General features: G+C 39.7%; 2 protein-coding genes across 3 annotated transcripts; one reads left to right on the plus strand and one right to left on the minus strand.

Annotated features, from left to right (window-relative positions):
- Positions 1 to 11,091: 11,091 nt before the first annotated feature.
- On the plus strand, positions 11,092 to 18,049 carry krr1 (KRR1 small subunit processome component homolog; the record flags this gene model as incomplete). Its single annotated transcript, XM_080421013.1, has 10 exons — positions 11,092 to 11,170; positions 12,477 to 12,679; positions 13,440 to 13,574; positions 14,199 to 14,324; positions 14,614 to 14,697; positions 15,386 to 15,442; positions 15,962 to 16,132; positions 16,409 to 16,486; positions 16,824 to 16,920; positions 17,129 to 18,049. 10 exons carry the CDS (start codon positions 11,092 to 11,094, stop codon positions 17,263 to 17,265), a joined length of 1,167 nt encoding a protein of 388 aa, XP_080277139.1. The 3' UTR covers positions 17,266 to 18,049.
- Positions 18,050 to 18,150: 101 nt separating this feature from the next.
- Positions 18,151 to 22,766, minus strand: glipr1a (GLI pathogenesis-related 1a). 2 transcript variants are annotated; one of them, XM_080421015.1, is made up of 6 exons: positions 22,552 to 22,766; positions 22,018 to 22,266; positions 21,731 to 21,849; positions 20,909 to 20,991; positions 20,670 to 20,696; positions 18,151 to 20,100 (listed from the first exon to the last, which is right to left on the minus strand). In XM_080421015.1, the coding sequence occupies exons 1-6, from the start codon at positions 22,729 to 22,731 to the stop codon at positions 19,937 to 19,939; spliced, it is 822 nt and encodes a 273-aa protein (XP_080277141.1). In that variant the 5' UTR covers positions 22,732 to 22,766; the 3' UTR covers positions 18,151 to 19,936. The 2 variants fall into 2 exon arrangements, with proteins under 2 accessions (XP_080277141.1, XP_080277140.1); XM_080421014.1 differs by having other exon boundaries at positions 18,151 to 20,130.
- Positions 22,767 to 23,821: the final 1,055 nt, after the last annotated feature.

Below are 23,821 nucleotides of genomic sequence, written 5' to 3' on the forward strand. Positions count from 1 at the left end.
TACTTTTGTACTTTTACTTGTAACAGAGTATTTCTCATTGCAGTATTGATGCTTTTACTTAAGTAAAAGATATGAGTACTTTTTACACCACTGCCTATACTGTTCTCGTCTGTTTAATGTCTACTGCTTTTTCTAGGTCTGATTGGAATATATTGTTGAACGACATTGCTCTGCAATCCATTTCAAAAGAGGGTATATTTACCTCTGTGACAGTGTCCCCAAATTTCACCAACTCAGTTACCCTCAAATATCCAGACCATGTCTATAAATGGACATTCTCAATCCAAAGTGAGTTATGTTATTGTCTCTGTACATTTATATTTAGCCTGATAATCTAATTGTCTTTATTTATACCAAAGATTTACCAACTCAATCTCTCACATAAAGGTACAAAGTCTATAGAAGTGACGGGTGATAAGAAACCCCAAAGGCATCCATCCAAAACCACTCAGGTATGTTCTTGAAACGGCAAATCTTAAAATTTGCATCTTAAGAATGATCGCAGATATTTTCTTTTTGTCAGCTGTCGTATATATCCCACATTCTCTTAATACCCCTAACATTCGCTCTGTGTTAAATATTTCTTGTCAACCCTCTCACAGGAGACCATGGAGATGATTGCACCCAGTGAGGTGTTTGCCTGTGAAAATCGGACACTATTCTTTCATCAGGAAGAAAATCTGATTCTTGCCATTGGTGTGTGACTGAAAGAATCTGCAATGTGAAGCACTCATGATCAGAGTAACACACTGTGAATTAAAGATGCAGTATAGAGTACAGTTTGTAGCCTTAAAAGTTGGAAGTGAGTTTGGAATGATTCCCTGGGCAAAATGCCCTGTTTTTCTTATTTTTACCATAGGGTTTGATATTTTATGTAGAAAATAAGTTCTGTGGTTAACTTTAAGTCTGAGAAAGTTTCACCTTTTGTCCTACGACATACATTATGTCCATTAATATCTCAACCGTGAATTTTGAAGTTGTGAGGCCTATATTCATTTTGACTTCTCATAACAATTGGCTGTGTGAGTTCAAATATTTTAGTTTTTTAAAAAGTGTGTTGAAATATTGTTGAAGAAAACGTTTGGAATTAAGCTTTTGTTTCTACAGAGCTTATTTTCTTAAATTATACAAAACCCAATGCAACCATTCTAAATCTCTGGTGGGACGACATGGTGGCAGTAACGTCCATGTTTTGGCCTACCAGAAGACATCCTCCCTGTAGCACTCGCATCTCTCCCGGTCTCTTTTCTGACGTTGCTTTCTTCCCAGGATACACTTTGCGTCATCCTGTCAAGCTTGAGACTAGGAGCCCCTCCATGTTGTTGATCTCCTGGGAGGAGAACCCGTTGTCTGTCGAGGACCCCTACAGTACCCACGCTGTGACGCTCTACCAGCCCAAAGGAAGTTCCTATACAAGCCTTAGTGACGACGACGTCGCTGAAAATTACTATCGTTTCACACCCCTGGAGTCATGCAGCTCCTATCTGGCCTGTGTGGCGATAGCTGACACTCATTCGTTCACTTGTGTGTCCTCTATCACAGGTATGGAGGGGTGGATGGTTGGGTTCATCCTCAATTTTATATGTATATTTGTATGTGTACGTATTACCAGACTGGGGGTCAGAGAATCACCAGTTAATGTAACTCTTGAGTAAACAATTTACCCATGTATTGGTCCACTTTAAAAAAAACAAGAGTTTACTGTGCCCTTCCGGATTTACCAGACAGGAAATTCACATGCCATCAGATAAGTTGTCAGTTACAGAAAGGTGAATTCATGAATACACTTAAATTGTACAGTATGGGACCCAAAGGTGTTCTGTTGACTATACTCCATATGGGAAGTCGTAAATGACTGCATGGCATGCTTTGTAGATTTTTAGTTTTTTCTAGTATATCTCTAGAAAATGTTTACCCTGTTTGCCATTTCTGAGTTAAGTTTGTTCCTCTTTGTTCCTCCCTCAGAGCCAGTCAGCCCAAGAAACTTTCATATGAAGTCCTGGAATGATACCAGCATAACTGTGGGCTGGGAGTTCCCTGAGAACTTTTTTTCCCTCTTCCTCCTCACCGCTTTCTTCCTCAACGTCACAGACCACGTGGTGGAAGAGCAAGCTCTCTGGCACCGGGGGGCCAGTTTAGTGTTCACCTTGTCTGACCTTCCCCCATGCAGCAGAGTCAAGTTTGGCCTGCAATCTGTGTGCCAAGCAGGGACAGATTCCACCTACAGCGAGATGGTCCTGATGGATGGGAACTCGGGTAAGCGTCACTGAAAAGAGTAGAAAATAAATAACTGACCAATTATCCAAACGGTAGACTTCTGCCGATTCCAATAGACCCTTTATCAGACCGTCACGCAGGCAGGTTGTAAAATAACCCGAATGCTCTTAAGATGAATGGAAAATAAGTCACGTGCCACATAAACGCAATAGAATTCCCTTCGATAGAAGTTCGTTAATGTCTATTGCAGTCCCTGTTAAAGGAAATTTATAATACCAGATGAACTCGCACACGATAAAGATTCAGGGTTGACAAACTTGCTTCATGCAGATTTTAGAGGCCTTCTGTCAGAACTAGTTTAAATTGATTCCATCTTTGCTCTTCAGTACATTTCAATATCGAGAACCTACAACAGGCATTGTATGGTCCTGACAACTACACCTTATCCTGGAAGGCGAGGAGCACCTCCTCCAAATCCACGTTCAGAGTTTACCACCAGGATGCTCTCCAGGGCTCCACACCGATCACCAACTTTACAGTGAAAGGTCTACAACCCTGCCAAGGATACCTTGCAAGGGTCGAGGCCCGCTGTGGAGCAGACGACGTGCTTATGAGTGCTGAAACAGTCGTAGCCAGCACAGGTACAGCACACCCAGTGGTGGAAAGTAACTAAGTACATTTACTTAAGTACTGTACTTATGTACAATTTAGAAGTATTTGTACTTTACTTGAGTATTTCCAATTTCCAATATTTTCACTTCTACTCTACTACATCTCAGAGGCAAATATTGTACTTTTACTCCACTACAATTATTTGAAAACTTTAGTTACTAGTTACTTTTTAGATATAAATTATGATATTACAAAACATACATTAACCACTTTAGCCCTATTTTATACCTAGGCTATTTGAAAATAGCAGATCTACAAGCTCACAACGCGTCGCGTTGTGAGCTTGTAGATCTGCTATTTTCAAATATTTTAGTACTTTTACTTTTGGTACTTTAAGTACATTTTGATGCCAATACTTTTGTACTTTTACTCAAGTCAATTTTTTATTTTGGATTTTTACTTGTAACAGAGTATTTCTATATTGCAGTATTGGTACTTTTACTTAAGTAAAGAATTTGAGTACTTTTTCCACCACTGAGCACACCTATGCCATATCAAAATCCCAGACAATATCTAGTCTTGTATCAATATCGATATAATATCAACATTTGAAATGGCATCCGTGTTCATGTGCATGCATGTGTTTTTGTGTTTCTCCCAGGACCTCATGGCGTGTTAAACCTCACTTACCGTTCGCAGGACTCCACTGCTGTCTGGTGGACTCCTAGAACCATAGGCCCACCATTAGAGGGCTATCTGTATGAACTCTCCTTTGACAACGACACCGCAATCAGCAGTGGGCTAGTCTCTGAGCCACGGTTGCGTCTACCAGGGCTGGCAGGTGGCGAGGCGTATAAGCTTGTCGTCTGGGAGGAATGTGGCGGACAGTGGCAGTCGGACCCGGCCCTGTTGTGTTTTGTTGCGGTTAACGTGCCCGTTGGTCCCGTAGATGTCATGCCAGGTCAGTCTAATGTCGAAGGTCCTTTTGAGAAGAGTGTTTGGGGAGATTGGCTGTGCTTAACTACTTTCACCCTGGCGTCCCTATTTTAGGCATATGATCATCCGCCCGCATTATAAGCCATTTTTTTACAAGCTATTTTCGCTATTCATCATATGACAAAGTGTACTGTATTTGGTTTAAGTGGTTAAATTAGAGCATTGGCAATTGTTTTTAGACTCTTGCTAAGCATGTCACTTCTTTTCCTAATACAAATAAGGATGACAGACAGTAGTCATGTGATGTCATTCATTTCTAATAAGATGACCTAATATCGTTCTCCCATTTTATTGTTGCTATAGAACTTCAGTTTGACTTCTCTGGCCCATTTCTACTGATGGTTGTGCCATGGTCACTGTCAGGGACTCTACGGGACCCCACGTCGGAGCCAAGAGCCCAAATGGAGAAGATTGTGAAAGAGAAAGTGAGACCAAAGCCAGATTTGTATCTGATACCTACCGTCTTTGCAAACTGTTTCTGTAGTAGGGTGGAAACCTTGCATGTCAAAACTGTTACTTTTCAGTAAATGGGGGGTGGAGATGACCTTCATTCCAATGGAGCCAATGTATTTATTATTTAGTCAAGCTCTAGATACTTTTCATTGGTTAAAGGCTTTTAAAACCCACTGACAGACTTAAACCCTTTCAACCTGGTGTCCCCATTTTGAGCATGTCACTATAGGTGAAAATCTTCTCACAAATAAATAAAATACAAATCAAAATTGTTCAAAAGTAGCAAATATATAATCTATGCCACGAGTTTGTAGATTGTATATTTGTGCACGACCGGGTAGGCAACCCGACCTGGCGGGGACCTGCGCTCAGAGGAGTGCACTTTTATAGTTTGTTATATAATGGTGCGTATATATTTTATTGTTGAGATTTGTGTTGTGATTTTAACCGGCTACTAACTTGACTGGGGGTCTCATATTAAAAAAAAAACATTTTCTTTGTGCCCTATAGCTTGAGGGGCTGTTGAAAGGCTTCAATCCACAAGCCAGAGTGCACATTATTGACTTTGTGCCTCAAGACGATGAAGGAAAGACCAAAATCATGTTCGCCTCCATGACAGATGGAGATGTGTTACTACCTGTAGGAGACCAGCTACACTACATTCAGTCTCTGCATCGGTCCTACACAATCACAGAGGGCATTATATACTGGGATGGTAATGCTTAATTATTTTATTTATTTTTAAACATAAGTGCACTATGTATGCAGTGTTGGACACAGTAACAAAGTACATTTACACAAGTGCAGTTAAGTAAACCTGTTTTACTATCTGCACTGTGCAGTGCTTCAGTAGGCTATTCCTTTTTTCCTCCACTACATTTCAAAGACAAATATAGTACTTTTGACACCGCTACATTTCTAGGAAGAGACTCCAGGAACCCTCAATGTAACACGTTGTGAGATTGTAGATCGACTACTGTCACTATTGTTGAAATTGTCTGAAATTCTTTTGAATCTTTCAGAAAATGTCTGCATTTCAATACAATACACCCTGTGAAAATGCACTACTTTTGAAAACTTTAAAAAGCAAGTACTCCAGTTCTTAACCTCAACTACAAATCAACTTTGTTTTTTACCAGGAGTATCTATACTTTGCCTCAAGTACTGGGGTTGAGTACTTTGTCCATCACTGCATGATAGCTGCCAAAGTCTGGGTTTACCACTGATGCCAGTATTTCATTATTTATTTTCTTTGATCAGGTCCAGATGAATGTGCTCTCTCCAGCCGGCGCTGTCCCCCCAATTCTCTGTGCATCAACACTCTGGGCTCCTACACATGTGTGTGTCGACATGGCTACTATAATGTTGGTCCTGTCCTTATGCCTCCTGTAGTCTTGGCTGAACGTCCGGTGTGCAACGGTAAAGTGGTCTGCTTTGAGTGCTTTCTATGAAATATTAACCGTTATTATCCCCGCCAGGCCGGAACTGCCAAAAGGTCAAAGATCGGCCTTATGGTGGCGCTATAATGGGTCGCAACACAGCTCTGGGTAGGCATTAGGCAAAGAGGTCTGGCGGGGATCTGTGCTGAGAGGAGATAACATTTCTAGTTTTTATTATATATGTGTGTGTGCATACATGCACTTAAAAAAACAACAGCAATGGTTATGCCTATGATTTTGTTCTCTGATAATTTGAGAGATTATAATTGATGGTTGTAGATTACATTACAATGAGCAGTCGTGTCTGGGTTGTACAAGGAGGAGAATAAGATCCAGATTTACATTTTTTTAGTTTAACTGCTTTACAGAGAGAGGCCTTTTCAGCCAGCATCTGGACAAATTCCTTGCCAGCGGTATAGCAAAAGCCTACCTGACTACTCAGCTAGGAGGCAACGTCAAAGCGGTGCTAAATGACGGCCGGTGCAGTGTGAATGAGACGGATACGTTCTTCTACTTCCGTATTCCACGCAAATCCTCCCAATGTGGCACCAAGAGGCTGGTGAGTCATAAGCTGCACAGGTAGAGGATGAAGAGTCATAACATGCACAAGTAGAGCTGTTATGACTCATCATCAATGTACTGTTCGATGTGTGCATCATGAAATCATCAATCATGACCAGACATGCAAAAGTGTCACTTTTCAGCTACAGTCACCTTTTTGAACCCAAATAGGGCAATTGTGTGACACCTGACCCGAAAGAAAACAACATGTTGTCACCTTTTTCACCTCGGGGCTGTTTGCATGCCTGCATGACATTGTACAAAGTACTCTGTTCATATGAAATAACCATGCGTGAGAAAGTTTGTCTGTGTGTTTAGGTGAACGAAACGCACACCGAGTACCGGGTCACCATGTCGGTGACCTTGAGCAAAGCGCTAACCATCGTCCGACGTGAACACAAGATTGTGTGGAAGTTTGTCTATCCTCGCAAGTTAAAGGCCCAGGCCAACATGAAACCACAGTGGTGAGACCAGATCCAGTCTTTACCATGTTACTTGATTTGCATGATTTCTGGCAGATTAGTACACTGTAATATTTCTTTTTAATGCTTTTGATAAATGTTTGTGTGGTTTTAGTTAGATTTACAGGCAACACGGTGTTTTCTAGTTTTCTAATTTTAGTTTATTCGTTTTTGGTTATTAGATCACAGACACTTGTATACCATCAGTCGCTGTAGATTGCATTGAAACAGAATTGCTTGCTTTCTGATTAACAGTTTTATATACTGTGTGTTGAATATGATTGTGAATGAGCACACATCATTTTCAGTTTTCAACTCTTGTTCAGAAATGATCTACAAATGAGACCATTGTGAGGTCTTAAACGTGGAATTTCTCTGAAGGTCTTGAAATTGACACTTAAACCCACAGTCTCTTGTCATTCTAGGTTAAACATCTATTCGGTGGTGGAGTTCAACTCATCGCAGGTGCTGCGCTTGTCCCTGGCCTTGTATGCAGACTTGGCCTACACTCACCGCTTTAACGCTGTCACACACCTCTTTCCGAATGAAGTACTGTTCTTCCACTTGGCCCTAGATGTTAACGACACATTTGCTTCAGATGTCCTCCTGGAGGTGGTGTCATGTTGGTCCACAGAGAGCCCGGACCCTAACGACGAGATCCAAGGCACGCTCCTCCTTGACGGGTAGGCATTTGGCACAGTGATCCTCAACCTTTGGAATTACAAGGACCACCAGTTTGACATGTATTAGGCCACGGACCCCCAAATGATATTTGTAATAATTTTTTCAAGTAAATACTTATTTTGTGTACACTGAATTGCATTGGGAACCAATATCAACTGAAGACTGCACTTATGTATCCCTAGCTGCCCTGTTGACTCTACTTTCCATTGGCTCTCTGAAAATGGTCTGGCCCAGTGGACCAGGTTTTCCTTTCAAATGTTCTTCATGAACAAGAAGGCGGACGTGTACTTCCACTGCCTTGCCCGGATATGTGGACATGATGAAGACTGCACCACGGTAAACCAAAGTGCTTTCTATGTCATGTCAAGGAGCCACAAATTATGTATGGGCCCCCTTTTGAAAAAAAAAATTGTGTTAAGTACATTTGTCTAAAGGAAAAATGTTGTGCTCACGACCTGTTGTCACAACCGTTTATTTGATCACCACCATCATAGTATAACATAAGGAGCACAGTGTTCGCGTCATATTGTGAACAAACAATATACAGTAGTACTTTCTTTCTTTGAGAAAGCGAGCCTATACCCCAGGTTGGGAAACACCTTTTAGAGAATCTACTGTTGTTTGAGGCTGTCATGCTCAAAGTTGTTTCCTTTCTCAAAAATGGCTCGCTTCATTGTCTTCCTTGTAGAACTGCAACCCCAACAGCAGCCAGCCGCTGACCAGGAGCAAGAGGTCACTGAGCAAGAGGGACGTCCGTAGTGAACGAGAAACCGTTGTGTCAGTGGGACCTCTGTCATTCGGCACCTTGGCAAAATCACATGTCCAGCCATCTAGCTGTGAGTCAATAACATTTGGGGCAATAGTTCTCTTTTCCAGAAGGTTGCATAAACATTTCCTGTTCAAGATCAGTTTCCCAAAGCTTCATTTGATTGGCTCAGTCAGCAGCAGATTGAACCGTAAACACATAACGCCTTCATATGCGTTTCCGGTTCAAATCTGAAACTGACCCGGAACAGGAAATGTTTATGCCACTAGTACTAGAAAAGGGAGCTACAGTTATTCTGTTAGAGAGATTTAGGAACTGCAACTCTCGGTTCTTTTTTCTTTTGGTGATTATTCTATCGATTACTTTTTTAAACTGTATTTCTATATATCAATCATATATCTATCTTTATCCCTATCTCTCTCTCAGACAATGGTCTCATGAAGAATAGCAAAAATAGCAGATCTACAAGCTCACAATGCTTCGATGTGGTGTGACCTTATAGATCTGGTATTTCTTTTGTTTTTTAATCTATTTCAAATTCCCCCAAATAGGGATTGATTATTAATCGATTATTAGGCCTACATTTTTTTCTTTTGTTATAATCAAATTGATTAGTTCAATTAACCTCTAGAGAGATTTTAGAACTACAAAGATTTACCAGCACATAACAGTGATGATAGAATGAAAGCTGTCCTTGAAATGATGGTTTGATCAGATAAGGATTCAGGATTCGAATTGTAAAACAAACAAAAAAGCTAAGCAACAAGAAGTAGTATTTCAAGGAGCTCTACATTGGCTTGTGGAGAGTCCTTGGTTGTGTACTTAAGTTCAGATATTAAAATATACTATGGGAATTTTACAAGAAAGTATACTAAATTATCCTTATTTCATGGCCCTTCAGGATAGCTTGTTTTTATACTGTACTTAATGTTGAAGAAATAGTGCATTTCTTGTGCAATGTGGATACTGAATTAGTGTTCATTTCCTTGCAGGGACGGAGCATGTGGAAATGATTGCTGCTGTGGTGGGACCAGCAGGCTTCTTGCTGTTAGCAGTGCTTGGTGTGAGTGCCACTAAAGCAATAATGACTTATTATGAGAAGCTAAGACTTGAATAAAATGATTCAAACCATATGTATTCTTGTATGAATCAATTAAAGCTTTTTAATGTTTTGAAGAATGCCTATGTCTTTGTGATTTTATAACTTGTGCACAATGCATTATCAATATTACTGAGAAGGGGCCAAGCCAAGTACCTTGGAAGGTTAGGGGACAGGGGATTCACATGTTTGTTTGTTTTTGTCAAGTAACGCCCATTAAGACCTGAGGCCGATTGTACAAATGTCTTCTAAGTCCTAACAGTTTTCTGAAAAACGTATGTTGCCATCAGTGGTGGTCAAAACCTTTTCAAGGAATTATAGAGATGCTGGTGGACGGGCAGGTGTTTAAACACTTTAACCCTATATTTTTCATTGACTGGAGTTCCCGGGTTGTCTATCCATAGCCCCCCGATCTACAAGCTCAGAGCTCTCAACGTGAGGTTCTAGATCTGATTGATTGATTTTTGATTGAAATTTTTATTAGGCAAAAGAATGTAATACAACATAGTTACATTTATAATACTTTTGTCTAAAAGGTCCGACCAAAAAAGTCCTTGCAGACTTGGGGTCTGCTATTGTTGCTGAATGTTCACCTATTATGACATGCCCAGAACTGGGACCCTATAGGGGTTAAGTGGTTAAACTGGAGGAAACATCAATGGTAGTTGTGATTACTGCAACCAACATGTAATGTACATCTTTCTTGACCAAAGAGATTACAGAGATGGGTAAACTACTAACACTTTACCTACAAGTACAACAGGACTAGAAGAGAAAAGAGCCTGATTAGAACTAAGAGAGATTCTCCAAATACGGGGCAGATTATCAGTGCTACAAAGAAACATTCTAATAATTGTATACAGTAGTTCAGGGCTGTTTAAAATAAAACATTAAATGACGAATGGGCAGTCTGTGTTACAGATACTAACATTCACACTCCAGTCCAGAAGGTGGCGGTAAAGCAAAATAAATGGTTTGCTCTGTAAAACACAAGCGGTGTGGCGTCCAGGGTTGCCATGTCCCCTTATTATGAGCGACTTTGGGCTTTTTCTGTAAGTTGCTTGTAAAAAAAATGGTAGTTGTGTTTTTGTTGGTCTTGTTTCTACAGTGTACTTGCTTATTTAGGCTTGCTTCCAATTATTATTATTTTAAACCTGAGGTTCTCAAAATTCTTAATTAATTCTTTTTGTGCCAGCCTGGCTGCCAGGGAGCATGTGGTGTTAGAATGTTTCAAAAAGATATTCAAAATATTCCACATTTTATAGCAAGAGTTTTTGAAAATAGCGGATCTACAAGCTCAACACGTTGTGATGATGCGACGCGTTGTGAGCTTGTAGATCGGCTATTTTCATAGAACCGATTCCGAGGTTTAAAGTGCTCATGTGGCCTAAGTCTCAACCTTTTTAGGCCGTGACCCCCAAAAATAATCATATTTGAACTGGGGACCCCCCACCCTGACTAGCACTTGGAATGTAGCAGTTGAGGCATTACAATTTAGTTTGACTCGGTTCAACAGATATGGTGAAAAAAGAGCTATTTTCACAATGTTTGCCTCTTATTATTTAACAATTTGGCCATTGTTTGACCAGTTAGTTTGTTGATTACTTTGATTTTGATTAAATTGTCACTTCACTGTCATCTGGGGACCCTCCTGGTCCTGCGGGTTTCGACCCACAGGTTGAGAACCACTGGCCTAGGTTTGCTTCTTTTGGGCTTGCTTTCCTAGACCCGGTTGCTTCTTTCTCTCACGAAACCTGGCAACACTGGGTGTGACGTCACTACCTAAAATTTATTGTATCAACAATGGCGTCCTCCATGCATGAGGACGGCGTGAGTCTTGATCCACACGGTGGAAAGAGACAGAAAAAGGGCAAAAATCAAGGTAAACGCTGACAATACGTTAATGTCATGTTATGCAGTGTATCGTATACATCCTACCAAGCAACCTTTTGTTTAAAAAAAAAGAAGTATATGTTGCTATATAGGTTAAAAACTGTTGTAGAGTAAAAACCCTCTGTGATGATTTAATCATTTGTAACTAGTGGTGTAAAAAGCCGTAGCTCTCAAACTTGTCAAGGACCCCCAAAATGATATTTATTTGGCTGCGGACCCCCATCTCAAAAATATTTTGTTTCCAGGGATTTTTCAAAAATAGCAGATCTACAGGCTAATTCTGTTGGGGACCCCCTGGTACGTCCCCAAGGACCCCTGGGGGTCCCCGGACCCCACTTTGAGAACCAATGGTGTAAAGTAACTAAGTACATTTACTCAAGTAGGCCTACTGTACTGCAATTTTGAGGTATTTTTTACTTGTGTATTTTAAATTTCCAATAAAATGTTTTCTACTCCACTACATCTCAGAGGCAGATATTGTACGTTTTACTCCACTACAGTTATTTGAAAACTTTAGTTACTTGTTACTTTGTAGATTGGGATTGTTATTACAAAACATATATTAACCACTAAAGCCCTATATACATTTTGGCCATTTGAAAATAGCAGATCTACAATTGTGAGCTTGTAGATCTGCTATTTTCAAAAGATTTGTATTCATTTGAAAACTTGTCAATACTTATGTACTTTTACTCAAGTAAATGTTGAATTCCTGACTTTTACTTGTAACAGAGTATCTCTACACTGCGGTATTGCTACCTTTTATATGTCTTTGGCTATTCAAAAATAGCAGATATACAAGCTCGTAGCGCACCACTCGGGTGCCACGCTACAAGCTTGTAGATCTGCTATTTTTGAAAATTTGTGCAAACATTTGTAACTCAAATCTTTGCTTCTACAAATGTCTTCTAAATCCCACAGTTTTTCTGAATATGTGTTTCTATATCATATATAACTTATATATCAGTGGTGCTCAAACATTTTCATGTCAAGGACCCCCAAAATTATATGTATTTGGCCACAAAACCCCATCTGAAACTATTTTGTTCCAGGGACCCCCCTGAAGCAAAGATTTGAGTTACAAATGTTTGCAAAAAAATATACATATATTCAAAGATTTGCAAAAAAAAATCATGATTTAAAAAAAAATAGCAGATCTTCAAGCTCGTATGAGCTTGTATATCTGCTATTTTATAAGTTGACGATACATTGTCAACTGATTAATGAATTAATTGTGTTTTTGACATTGGATCAGTGGAGCATAAACAAACGTTACGCTTCTGTTTGCCTTTTAGGCTTCGTAAGCAAAAAGTATCTTACAGTTGACGAAGCAGAACTGCTAACTGTTCCTGATGGATGGAAGGAGCCAACGTTCAACAAAGACGACAACCCCAGGGGGATGCTGGAGGAGAGCAGCTTCGCCACTCTCTTTCCAAAGTACAGAGAAGCCTATTTGAAGGAGTGCTGGCCTCTAGTACAGAATGCCCTGGGAGAAGTGGTAAGCGACACACAGTTAATTTAACTCCATTTGGTACCATTTGTACACCCTTAAGAGTTACAGATGGATAAATGAACAATGAACACAGGATTTGACTGTGTATATTTTTGAACTGTTGAAATATTTTGTGTCTCAAAGTGCAGACATGCAAAAGTGTCACTTTTCAGCTACAGTCACCTTTTTGAACCCAAATAGGGCAATTGTGTGACACCTGACCCGAAAGAAAACAACATGTTGTAGGGGATTTATTCCTGAAGGACCAGTTTAACATATTTATGTAGATTTTTTTTTTTAAATTCTCAGTTGATGTAATAGACTGGTGACAGTTTAACTCAAGTTCTTAAACCGTATGCTTGCCCAACACATTGGTTTTGTCTAATATAAGGGGCTGTGTCCACAGAAAGCATTTTTTTAGCTGCCAGAGCCTTTCTGCCATGCATTTCCTATGTCAAAGATGTGGCCCCTTTGCAACGCAAATTGGGCGCAAGTGCCTCGAGTAGAATAGTTAAACTTTTGGAGAGTAGTGCCGCTTCATCACTGTCTCTTTCCTATGCGTAGTGTTGGAGCGACATGACCGCAAGCAGTGGAGTTGTCAATTTAATCGATTACATTAAAAAAAGATTAACGTTCCAAATATAGCAGATCTACAAGCTGAAATATGGAGATACAAGTTTTCTGCCCTACTGCAACAACAAAGAGCTCTGCCACTCCAATAAAAAAAGAAACGGCCCCCTTACACTTGGATTTTTCCCCCCCGCAGCACATCAAAGGATCCCTGGACTTGATTGAGGGTAGCATGACAGTTTGCACCACTAAGAAGACTTATGATCCCTACGCCATTCTGAGGTCGAGGGATCTCATCAAGCTGCTTGCGAGGAGCGTCCCATTTGAGCAGGTAATAAGTTGGCATAAAAGTAGTTCTGCACCCATCCATGTCAGTTCAGTAACATTTTGGCTTCACAACAGGATCACACTAGGTATTTGTTTGTCATGTCTTATGTTTGATTATTATGTTTAACTTGATTATGTTTAATGACTTGTTTATAATTGTTTAGATAATAACCCTTTTTAAGCCCTTTATGGGTTTCTTTTTCTCACCTGCACTTATTTCTGTATTGTTTTTTAATAATGTTACCTTTGTAATGTTTATTATTGTGCGAATAAATAAATCAAATCAGATCAGAAGATGATGTGAATCACAATTGAAAGCTACGTTATTATGCACCATTGTTTAAAAGTATGCCGTTGTAACTGGAAGTATTCTAATGGAATGTCACTCAGGGAACAAGGGACTGCACCAAAGACTAAACAATCTTTTTTCCAGTTAGCGATACATTTGTTTTGTTTACTCTTTGTTTTCTTGTTAGACATACCTCCCTCATCGTTCCTACTTATCATCGCAATTTTTATTCAGCAATTAAAAGTGAACTGACAACTTTTTTGGAAAAATAAAAATACCTGAGCTGGACTTATTTTCTTCTTTTTCCGTCTTTGTGTTTATTATTTGTTTTATATGCAGGCAGTTCGGATACTACAGGATGACATGGCATGTGACATAATCAAGGTTGGCACGCTGGTGAGGAACAGAGAGCGCTTTGTGAAGAGAAGACAGAGGCTTATTGGCCCCAAAGGCTCCACACTTAAAGTGAGTCCTTAACTGCAGGATTTCAAACATACAAGAAGGGGATTTCTCTCCTCAACTCAGGAATTATTGCACTCTGGATACACAGGTCAAATTTAATCCAATTTAAATTCCCACTTTCTCCCCGGGCCTATTCCATGTTTTGTAGTGTGAAGTTTGGGCTTATCATCACTAGGTGGCAGCACCGTACTCATCATGTGTCACTGTGTGTCTGTCATAATTGTTTACAACAATCCAAAGGGATTGTGAATGCAATCAACTGTGTTCAAGCTGACAGTTCTCTTCTTTCCAGGCACTGGAGTTGTTGACCAACTGCTACGTCATGGTGCAGGGCAACACAGTATCCGCCCTGGGTCCTTTCAATGGCCTTAAAGAGGTAAGTGCCTCTTAGCCCAGTCACACGTAGCCAGACGATCGGAGATCATCTCCGCCTACTGATCTGTTTTGTGACATCTAAATACAGTGAATGGGATAAAACTGGGTAGAAAGAATTCAGAGATTTAAGAAATAACAGCATGTAGTAGTTTTCTTTTGCCTGACACTGTAATATGGCCTCTGTCCAAATTCAAGCTTACATACCAACGTACCAAAGTAAAATAGAGTAGAAAATAATTGTCAATTGTAATAATCATGATATATATATATATTTTTTAAATTCGGTCTAGGCTGACGGCAACACGCTGTTGGGTTCCGCCACACCAGTGGAGATTTAACCTTTTCTAAGCCACAATGAGGCTAAACATGCAAAAACATTATGCATATTGCATAAAAAAAAAATTCCTGAATGCACCAAATTGCATGTTTTTTGCAAAGATTTCCTCGTCATTACTGGAAACCAATTTTTTTTGTAATAGTTCAGTCAGTCTAAAAATGTTATATGACGCATTGTAAGCTTGTAGATCTGCTGTTTTCACTATTTATATTTTTTAATAATTGTTCATTAATAGTAATCGAGGCAAAAATGGGAAATAACCGTTATATTGATTTGAAGTCATATTATGGCGGTCTAACGGGTGACATTTATTAATATGATGGACTCTAAAACTCGGTCTTCTGTTGTACAGGTGCGCAAAGTTGTCATGGACACCATGAAGAACATCCACCCAATCTATAACATCAAGGTAGGTCTTGAAATGTCCATTGATACTACAATATACAAATAAATGATCCACGATAATTATAAAAACTCAGGCTATCTGCTATGGTAAGCATTTTTGAGACTCTTTGACCTAGGTCAGGGTTGATTTCATGGACCATACAGATTTCAGGCATGCCCAATGAAGATTATCTCCATCCTTGTACTGATTGTCATGATTGACACAACTTTATATCTGGGTTTGTATGCCAGTGCTGGCATGACCTGGAGCTGAGGGCATGAGACATTTGTTTTGACTTAAATATTGCACAAATCTGATGCTTAATTAGCCATTTATACTTTGCACTCGACTAAAGAATCATGTCAATATTTTCACTGTTACTCCACCTTTTCGTTCCACAATACGGCGCTTGATGAAATGGTTCTCAATAAATGGCAGTTGCCAGAATATCCCATAGCAGTGTTACACTGTACATATATTAAGAGTACTGGGTTTTGTAAAAGCAATATGTCATAAATGGTGACCTTTGGGACCAATCAACAGACCCTGATGATCAAGCGGGAGCTGGCGAAGGACCCCGATCTTAAGACTCAGAACTGGGAACGCTTCCTGCCGAACTTCCGCCATAAGAACCTGTCCAAGCGCAAGGAACCCAAGAAGAAGAGCGTTAAGAAGCAGTACACACCATTCCCCCCGCAACAGCCAGACAGCAAGGTGAGTAGAGAGAGATAGAGACACCCATTCCCTAAGGCTTCTCATGTGGATTCTACAAGAATGAGACATGGCTGTTGTTTCCCAATAGTTCCCAATAGTCTTTAACTGGGTGGTAAACCTGGAGATTTTTATAAAGAAAAACATACACATTTGCATAAATATTGTATGAAGTTATATTTTCATAAATATATGAAAATGGGCAGACTTTTTTTCTGCTTGTTTTTTTTTTACTCAAAGTTGTATCTTTATTATTAATTGGGTTGTATCTTTCTCTAGGTTGACATGGAGCTGGCTACAGGAGAGTTCTTCCTACGAGAGAGGGATAAAAAGAAGAAACGTTTGGAAGAGATCAAGGTAGGCGCTTTAAAGCCAAATTCATCCTTCAGCGCCTGTAATTGCCGTCACAAATCTGTGGGCGGGGCCAATTTTTGTACAATAACGCCCTATGTCATAAATGCAAAATCATACCCACGTTGTTATCGCATGTTGAGGGACCTCTATAAATTGCACTGCTTTCACTTCTGCCCATAGGGGGCACCACAAATTCGAACAGCTGCACCGTCTGTCGTACAAACTATTTGCCCCCCCCCCGCAGCTTCCTCATGTCTTGACAGCTGCACCTTGAGACATGGCAGCACACCTTTAGGCACATTTTTGATTAGATGGTTCCTGTTATCCATTCTCTGCTTAGGTTAAACAAATAGAGAATGTGAATAAGAAGCAAGAGGAGCGAAGAAAAGACTTCATTCCACCCAAAGAGAAACCTCTCGCCAAGAAGACAAATAAAGGTACAGGAAAACCATTTTGTGTGATGTTGTAATGTCCTTCTATTTTACTGTCGATCCTCAAATGAGAAAGCATCATTTATGCTTTATTGCACCCTTTTGTCAAATGTTAACGAAAATATTGAACTGAACGGTGAACGGACCGACGAATAAATACAATCCACAGGGTTATAGACAATGTTTTATTGATGTCCAACACTTTCATTCACAGCTCCCTCAGAAGGCAAACTTGACATTGAGGCCATCAAAGACAAAGTTAAGAAAGCCAAGACCAAGAAGCTGGGAGCTCCACCGGTGAACACCGCCCCACCCATCAGCACCTCCACAAACAAGAAAAAGAAGAGCTAAAGCTGACAATATAGAGGAGTGATGATACGGACTAATAGTACTGTAAATATTCATACTGTTTCATGCGGTATTTAGAGGAGAAAGATATCGGGTGGAACGGAAACTCTGTGATCACAGATGATGGGATTTTAGGACATCAGATATCGTCACTGTTGGGCGGAAACCTTGAATATTCCTGTGTTCCAGTGTCGGATCCATTGGAACATGTTCTTTTTTTTTCATTCCTTGAAAATAAGTTGGTTATTATTTAGTCACAAGATCTTTTTACTACTAATCTGGGAATGGCGGGTGGAAAAAAGTCTCATAGCAAAAATGTATCTAGAAGCTCTCAATGTGGCGTGTTTTGCGTGACACAAGTATAAAATAGGGCTTTAATTGATGAAAAAACATAAAAAGAAAAAGTATAAATATAGAGAAGCAAGGTTTCTGTCAAACAGCAACAATATACATGATTGGCTGTTAACACCCGTTACCCCATGTAGAGAATCTTTGTATTTTAATACGGAGGCCGGTTGTGAATTCAAAATTACTTGCAATACAGTATAAGCAAGCTCGCAGCTGGAATGATAAGTCTTATTTCTGACCCGTACTCATATAAAAGTTCTGCTTTTTCACCGTTTTCCATGGTCGGTATTTATATTATTGCAGAATATATATTACTACTTTTGAGACATTTTACATTGGTTGTTCCAGAGGTAAGATCTGTACATGACGTGAAGAATAACTTCTGTACAGGTACAATGGACTTTGCTGTTGTGATGAAAATAAACATTTTCCTTTTTTTTTAATTTTTGGTCATTAATTACCTAGCATTGTAACCCATTAAGACTGGGAAGACATCTGTGTCATTTTAGATTTCTTTGGCTATTAAAAAAATATCAGATATACAAGCTCATAGCGCGGCGCTCTGTTATATTTTGAAAAATCGTGAAAATGTGTGCAAATCTTTGAATATATATATTTTTAAAGTGGACAATTTAACCTCGAATTGTGTAAAGTTTTTTCAAAAAAATGTTAGGATTTAGAAGACATTTGTAGAATCCACAGAAGCAAAGATTTGAGTTAAAATGTTGCAGATAAAAAGATTTGCACAAATTGTCACGATTTTTCAAAAATAGCAGATCTACAAGCTCATAGCACGGCACTCGGTGCCGCGCTATGAGCTTGTGTATATATGCTATTTTTTTTAATAGCCAAAGAAATCTTAAAATGACACAGATGCTTTCCCGGTTGGTTAATATCGTTCCCAAAACACAGTTAAATGTTAAAATGTTAGCCACTCATAGCAGAAGATACGATACGATAAAACTTTATTGTCAGTTCTCACTGAAATTTTCTTTGTGTCCATGACGTCACCGTTTCAAGATACAGACAGGACATACACAATACATTACAGGACACACATCACAGAAGCAGACAGAAACAAGAACAAAAGAACATATCCTCTTGGTTTACCGATTTTGGTTTAAAAGCAGAACAGACTGGTGTACAAAAGAATTCTTTAGCCTGTTTTTCTTATATTTTGGGACTCTAAACCGCATCATGGAGGGCAACAGTTGATATTCATAATTTAAAACGTGTAAGGGGTCAGAGGAGATGCTCTTCGCCAGTCTAAGCATGCTATTGATCTGGGCTTCTTTAAAGGAACGTAACACAACCTCAACTGGCCTACCAACAATTTTAGCGCAGATCTTAATTTGGCTATACAGTTTGTTCTTATATACCAATGGTAGGCTGTTAAACCAGGCCGAGCTACAGTACAACATCACAGTTTGAACAACAGACGTGTAGAAATGAGACAAGATCTGACTGCTAGCACCAAACGATCTAAGTCGGCGTAGGGAGTACATACGCTGCTGTATCCTCTTACAAATATAATCAATATGAGATGACCATGATAAGGTGGCATCTATCATCACCCCCAGATATTTGTAAGATGGGACTTGTTCAATAGCTGAACCATGGATTGTCACCGGTGGTGTCTTATCACCGGGAGCAGGACCAAATATAATTTCCTCAGTTTTCTTAGTGTTGACAATCAGATTATTTTTGTCACACCATTCCACAAGCCGGTCAACGCTACACTGGTACTGTTTCGGGTCATCACTGTCAGTCATCAGAGCTATTAGAGTAGAATCATCTGAATATTTCAGAAGAAACTGATTTGACTCGCAGTTGTTACAGTCTGCCGTGTAAAGAGTAAACAGGACAGGTGAGCTAATGCAACCTTGGGGTGCACCAACTCTGGTACTGATGGGAGAGGAGAGTGTCTTGTTTACCTTTACATACTGAATTCTGTCAGTGGGGAACTTAAAATAAAACTGAATAACAAAAGGATTAATGTGTAACTGAACCATTTTAGTGAGGATCAAGTCCGGCTGTATTGTGTTGAAAGCAGAAGAAAAATCTAGGAAAAGTCCTCTAGCATAGGATTTTGGTTTGTCAAGATGTTTGGAGATGAAGTGAACCAGTGTGACAACTCCATCCTCTGTACTACGACCCTGCTTGTAAGCGAATTGAAATGGATCCTGTGAGTTAAATATGGCATTGTTGAGATGATGAACCATATTTTTTTCCAGAGCTTTCATGATAACAGATGTGAGTGCTATTGGTCTATAATCATTGTGTTCTTTAGGGTTTGGCTTTTTTGGCAGTGGTTTAATGTGAGCAGTCAACCAAGCCTGTGGTATGGTAAGATGTTTGGGTAAAAGTGCTTCACAGTGTAGGCAGCGATGAAGGTACAGAGTAGAGCCAGTGGCCGGATGGCCAGCACAGCCAGACAGGAGGCGCCACAAGAAGACAGGGCAGGGTCCCAGTCAGGGCTCCAGTTGTAGCCTAGAGCAGAGGTCAGGTCAGATTGGTTCCCTCCAACATGTAGCATTGTTTGGCTGTTAGCTTATCTATTGATTATCTTTGTTCAATTATTGAACAAAGACAAATCTCTTAAAACACTTTTAGAATACTCGTGGATTTCAAACTGTTTGTGCCCAAGACACACCAATGGGCAAGTCAAAATATCTACAAGCTCACAACGTATCACTTTGGCGTTGTGAGCTTGTAGATCGGCTATTTTCACTATTATTAAAATGTGTGAAAAATGAATAAATCAATTCACATTTTCACCTATAATGAAATACCTAAAATAGGGATACCAGGTGTTTAGGTTATAGAATGTTTTTCTGTATTGGGTAAAGTAGGGTTTGGCTGTTTTAGTAAATTATTCATAACTTTTTGTATATATTGCAATAATGTGTGGTTGTCACAAAATCCCAAGGCACACCTAGACTTGTCTCATGGCACAGCAGTGTGCCTCGTCACACAGTTTGGGAACCACTGCCCTACCTTATTAATCCATTTTACCAGAATATAATGTGCCACAACAATGAATGTTATATTCTACTTACTTTGCTGTTCGTCTCGTGTTGGGTTGTCTGCAATGAGATTAAAAACACTAATATGGACTGATAACACCTTAAGTTGAGCAATATTGTGAATGGGTGAATGTAACACACATTGTAAAGTGTTTTGGATAAAAAACATAGAAATGCAGACCATGGGCTGCAGAGTTGCAGCTAGGAGCTTTTTTACTTGACAAACATGTCTGATGAAATCAGGCTATCTGGAGTTTGAGAAGAGTACTTACAGCAGAGCTTCCCTTTGCATTCACCCTCACATCCAGTGCATGTGTGTCCTGTTTTATATGGTCGTCCTCCATTCACATTACCCCTGTAGAAGAAGCATAAACTACATTTAACTAGATGACTTTTCTTCTTACTACTTTTTTTTAGAATAAAATCCAGAATGAAACATGCCTATGGGTATTAATTTGAAAGAAACAAAATCACTTAAATTATGTTTTTTGTTTATTTCCTGTATTATGAAGTTTGTGACATTTCGAGACACTTCTCTCTAATGTGGAAATAAGACTTACAGCCAAATACGTCTGGTTCCTCTTGTCTAAATTTGAGTCAGAACAGACCAGATGTCTGTTTTAATTGATTCCATGCAAGACGAGATTCGACAAGCAACCCCTTCTCCAGTCACCACTTGAACCCTAATCTCTCAAGACAGATTCTGCAGCAGAATTTTCCTCTTTTTTTTTTCCAAATGGGTCCCCAGATTACTTGAACCCTAGCATGTCATAATAGGTGAATATTCTGTGAAAATAGCAAATCTACAAGCTCACATGATGTCAAGTTGAGATGAGTAGAGGGAGAAAACAGTATGCCAAAGATAGACCCCTGGTGGACCCCGTTCAACGAAGTATATTGGGTTTAAGTGGTTAATTGGACACGTCGGATAGTTTTTTAGCATAATGTCAGAGCTATACTGTTACTGGAAATACATAGAGACATTGTGTTTTTTGCATATGCTAGGGTACTGAATTATCATTTTGAAGTCAGCTTCTTTATTAGTGTGTACTTGGTGAAATTCCACCACATTTTGTAAGCATATTTCAACTCACCCTGTGGCATAGTTGCACACAAAAAAGGCACTTTCTTCATCCGCAAAACTTGTACCTTTGACACCATCTGGGCAGACCTGGACTGTGCAGCCAACCTTGTAGCTGCTTGCCCATACAATCTAGGGACAGAACAGAAGAAATACCTTGTTGCACAAAGAAGACCAAATCTGTTGTATTCATCAGGTTCACTCGTTTAATATCCCTCCTTATAGACTCCTTGATTTCAACATGTACAGCTGAACTACAAACAATATATGGCATATAGTCATTTTAGCATGTGGAGATACCTGTGTATAGTTGCCGCAGACAGCAGTACATGCACTGGTGGTGTAAGAATAATGGTTCTTTTCAATGACCCATGAGTCTATGACATCTTTGACTGTAACCCTGGAGGGGGGGTAGCCTGCCCATATGTTCTCTCCCACAGAGGAGAAGACAGGATGCATTCGACGAACTTCTGAGAGGTGGATGTTGTGTATGAATTCACAGTTCCTCGCCCAGGCCCTTGCGGTGATGGCCAAGCCTTCATCCCATGTCTTGAGGAACATACAAATCAAACAGCTGCAGTTCAACATATCACAGTCTATTGAACCCTAATGTCCCTGTTCTGGGCATGTTATAATAGGTGAACATTTGGCGAAAATATTAGACCGGCCAGATAACAAAGTGTATAGGGTTTAACTGGTTACTTCATGCTGGCTCAGCAGTAACAGTGAGACTTTAATATCACCCACACAATTCATTCATATTATTCCATCATCTGCATTTACCTGTCAAAATGTCTGCCGTCGAAAACCTATTTCTTTTGATATCATGCTTACCATATGCAGCATGTCACTTGCAGGTGGCTGGACTGATGACCGTGCCTTATTGTGTATGTCTACACAATCCTTAATAAATGTTTCATCAGTGATTGCTGGCAGCTCCCCAGAAACCTCAGCAAGATGGGAGGATAACATCAAAATCCATGCAAACAGCAGCCAATCCAGTGCATACCCCATGCTTTACAATGATCATTCAGAATCTTCACAGGAGTGTAATGACTAAAAGATTGATGCATTATCTTCTCTCTGTCACAGCCACTTCTCTTTTGTCTTATTTTACAACATATACAGGAAGTTATCCCCTCAAAGGGAGGAGCATATACGATGACACTTCTGAAGTGGTATCTTCGTGATACCTTTTTAGTTTTTTCTCCAATTAAAAGCACATGGTAGAGAGGCAGTGGTATTTTGAAAATTAGGGTGCTCTGAGGTGTTTCATAAAAAACTGATTTGGTATTAATAGGCAAGGCAGGCAGATTTATTTAAATAACTTTTAAAAATAAGATTTTAGTTATATTTTCATAAATATCAGAAAATGGGAAGACTTTTTTCTGCTTGTTTTTTGTTATATTATTTTTTACTCAAAGTTGTATCTTTATTATTAATTGGGTTGTATCTTTCTCTAGGTTGACATGGAGCTGGCTACAGGAGAGTCCTTCCTACGAGAGAGGGATAAAAAGAAGAAAGGTTTTAAAGCCAAATTCATCCTTCAGCGCCAATATTCACTAAAGCCATTATAAACAGGGTTTTGACATTCCATACTGTCTGTAATTGCCGTCACAAATCTGTGGGCGGGGCCAATTTTTGTACAATAACACCCTATGTCATAAACGCAAAATAATACCCAAATTGTTATCGCATGTTGAGGGACCTCCATAAATTGCATTGCTTTCACTTCTGCCCATAGGGGGAACCACAAATTCAAACAGTTTGTCGTACAAACTATTTGCCCCCGCAGCTTCCTCATGTCTTGACAGCTGCACCGTGAGACGTTGCAGCACACCTTTAGGCACATTTATTGATTTGATGGTTCCTGTTATCCATTCTTTGCTTAGGTTAAACAAGCAGAGAATGTGAATAAGAAGCAAGAGGAGTGAAGACAGGGCCGGATACAGAAATTATTAACTGGGGGGGCATTAATAAATGTTGGGGGGGGGGCGGCTTCCTCGGCGCCGCGCGCGGGAAAAAATTTGGGGGGGCCCAAAACCATTTGGGGGGTTTTCGGGGGCCCCAAACCCCCCAAATGCGTAGGAAAATATGCATAGGA

This window comes from Gymnoscopelus braueri, assembly GCF_963280865.1.
Source record: "Gymnoscopelus braueri genome assembly, chromosome: 23".
Lineage (NCBI taxonomy): Eukaryota > Metazoa > Chordata > Actinopteri > Myctophiformes > Myctophidae > Gymnoscopelus > Gymnoscopelus braueri.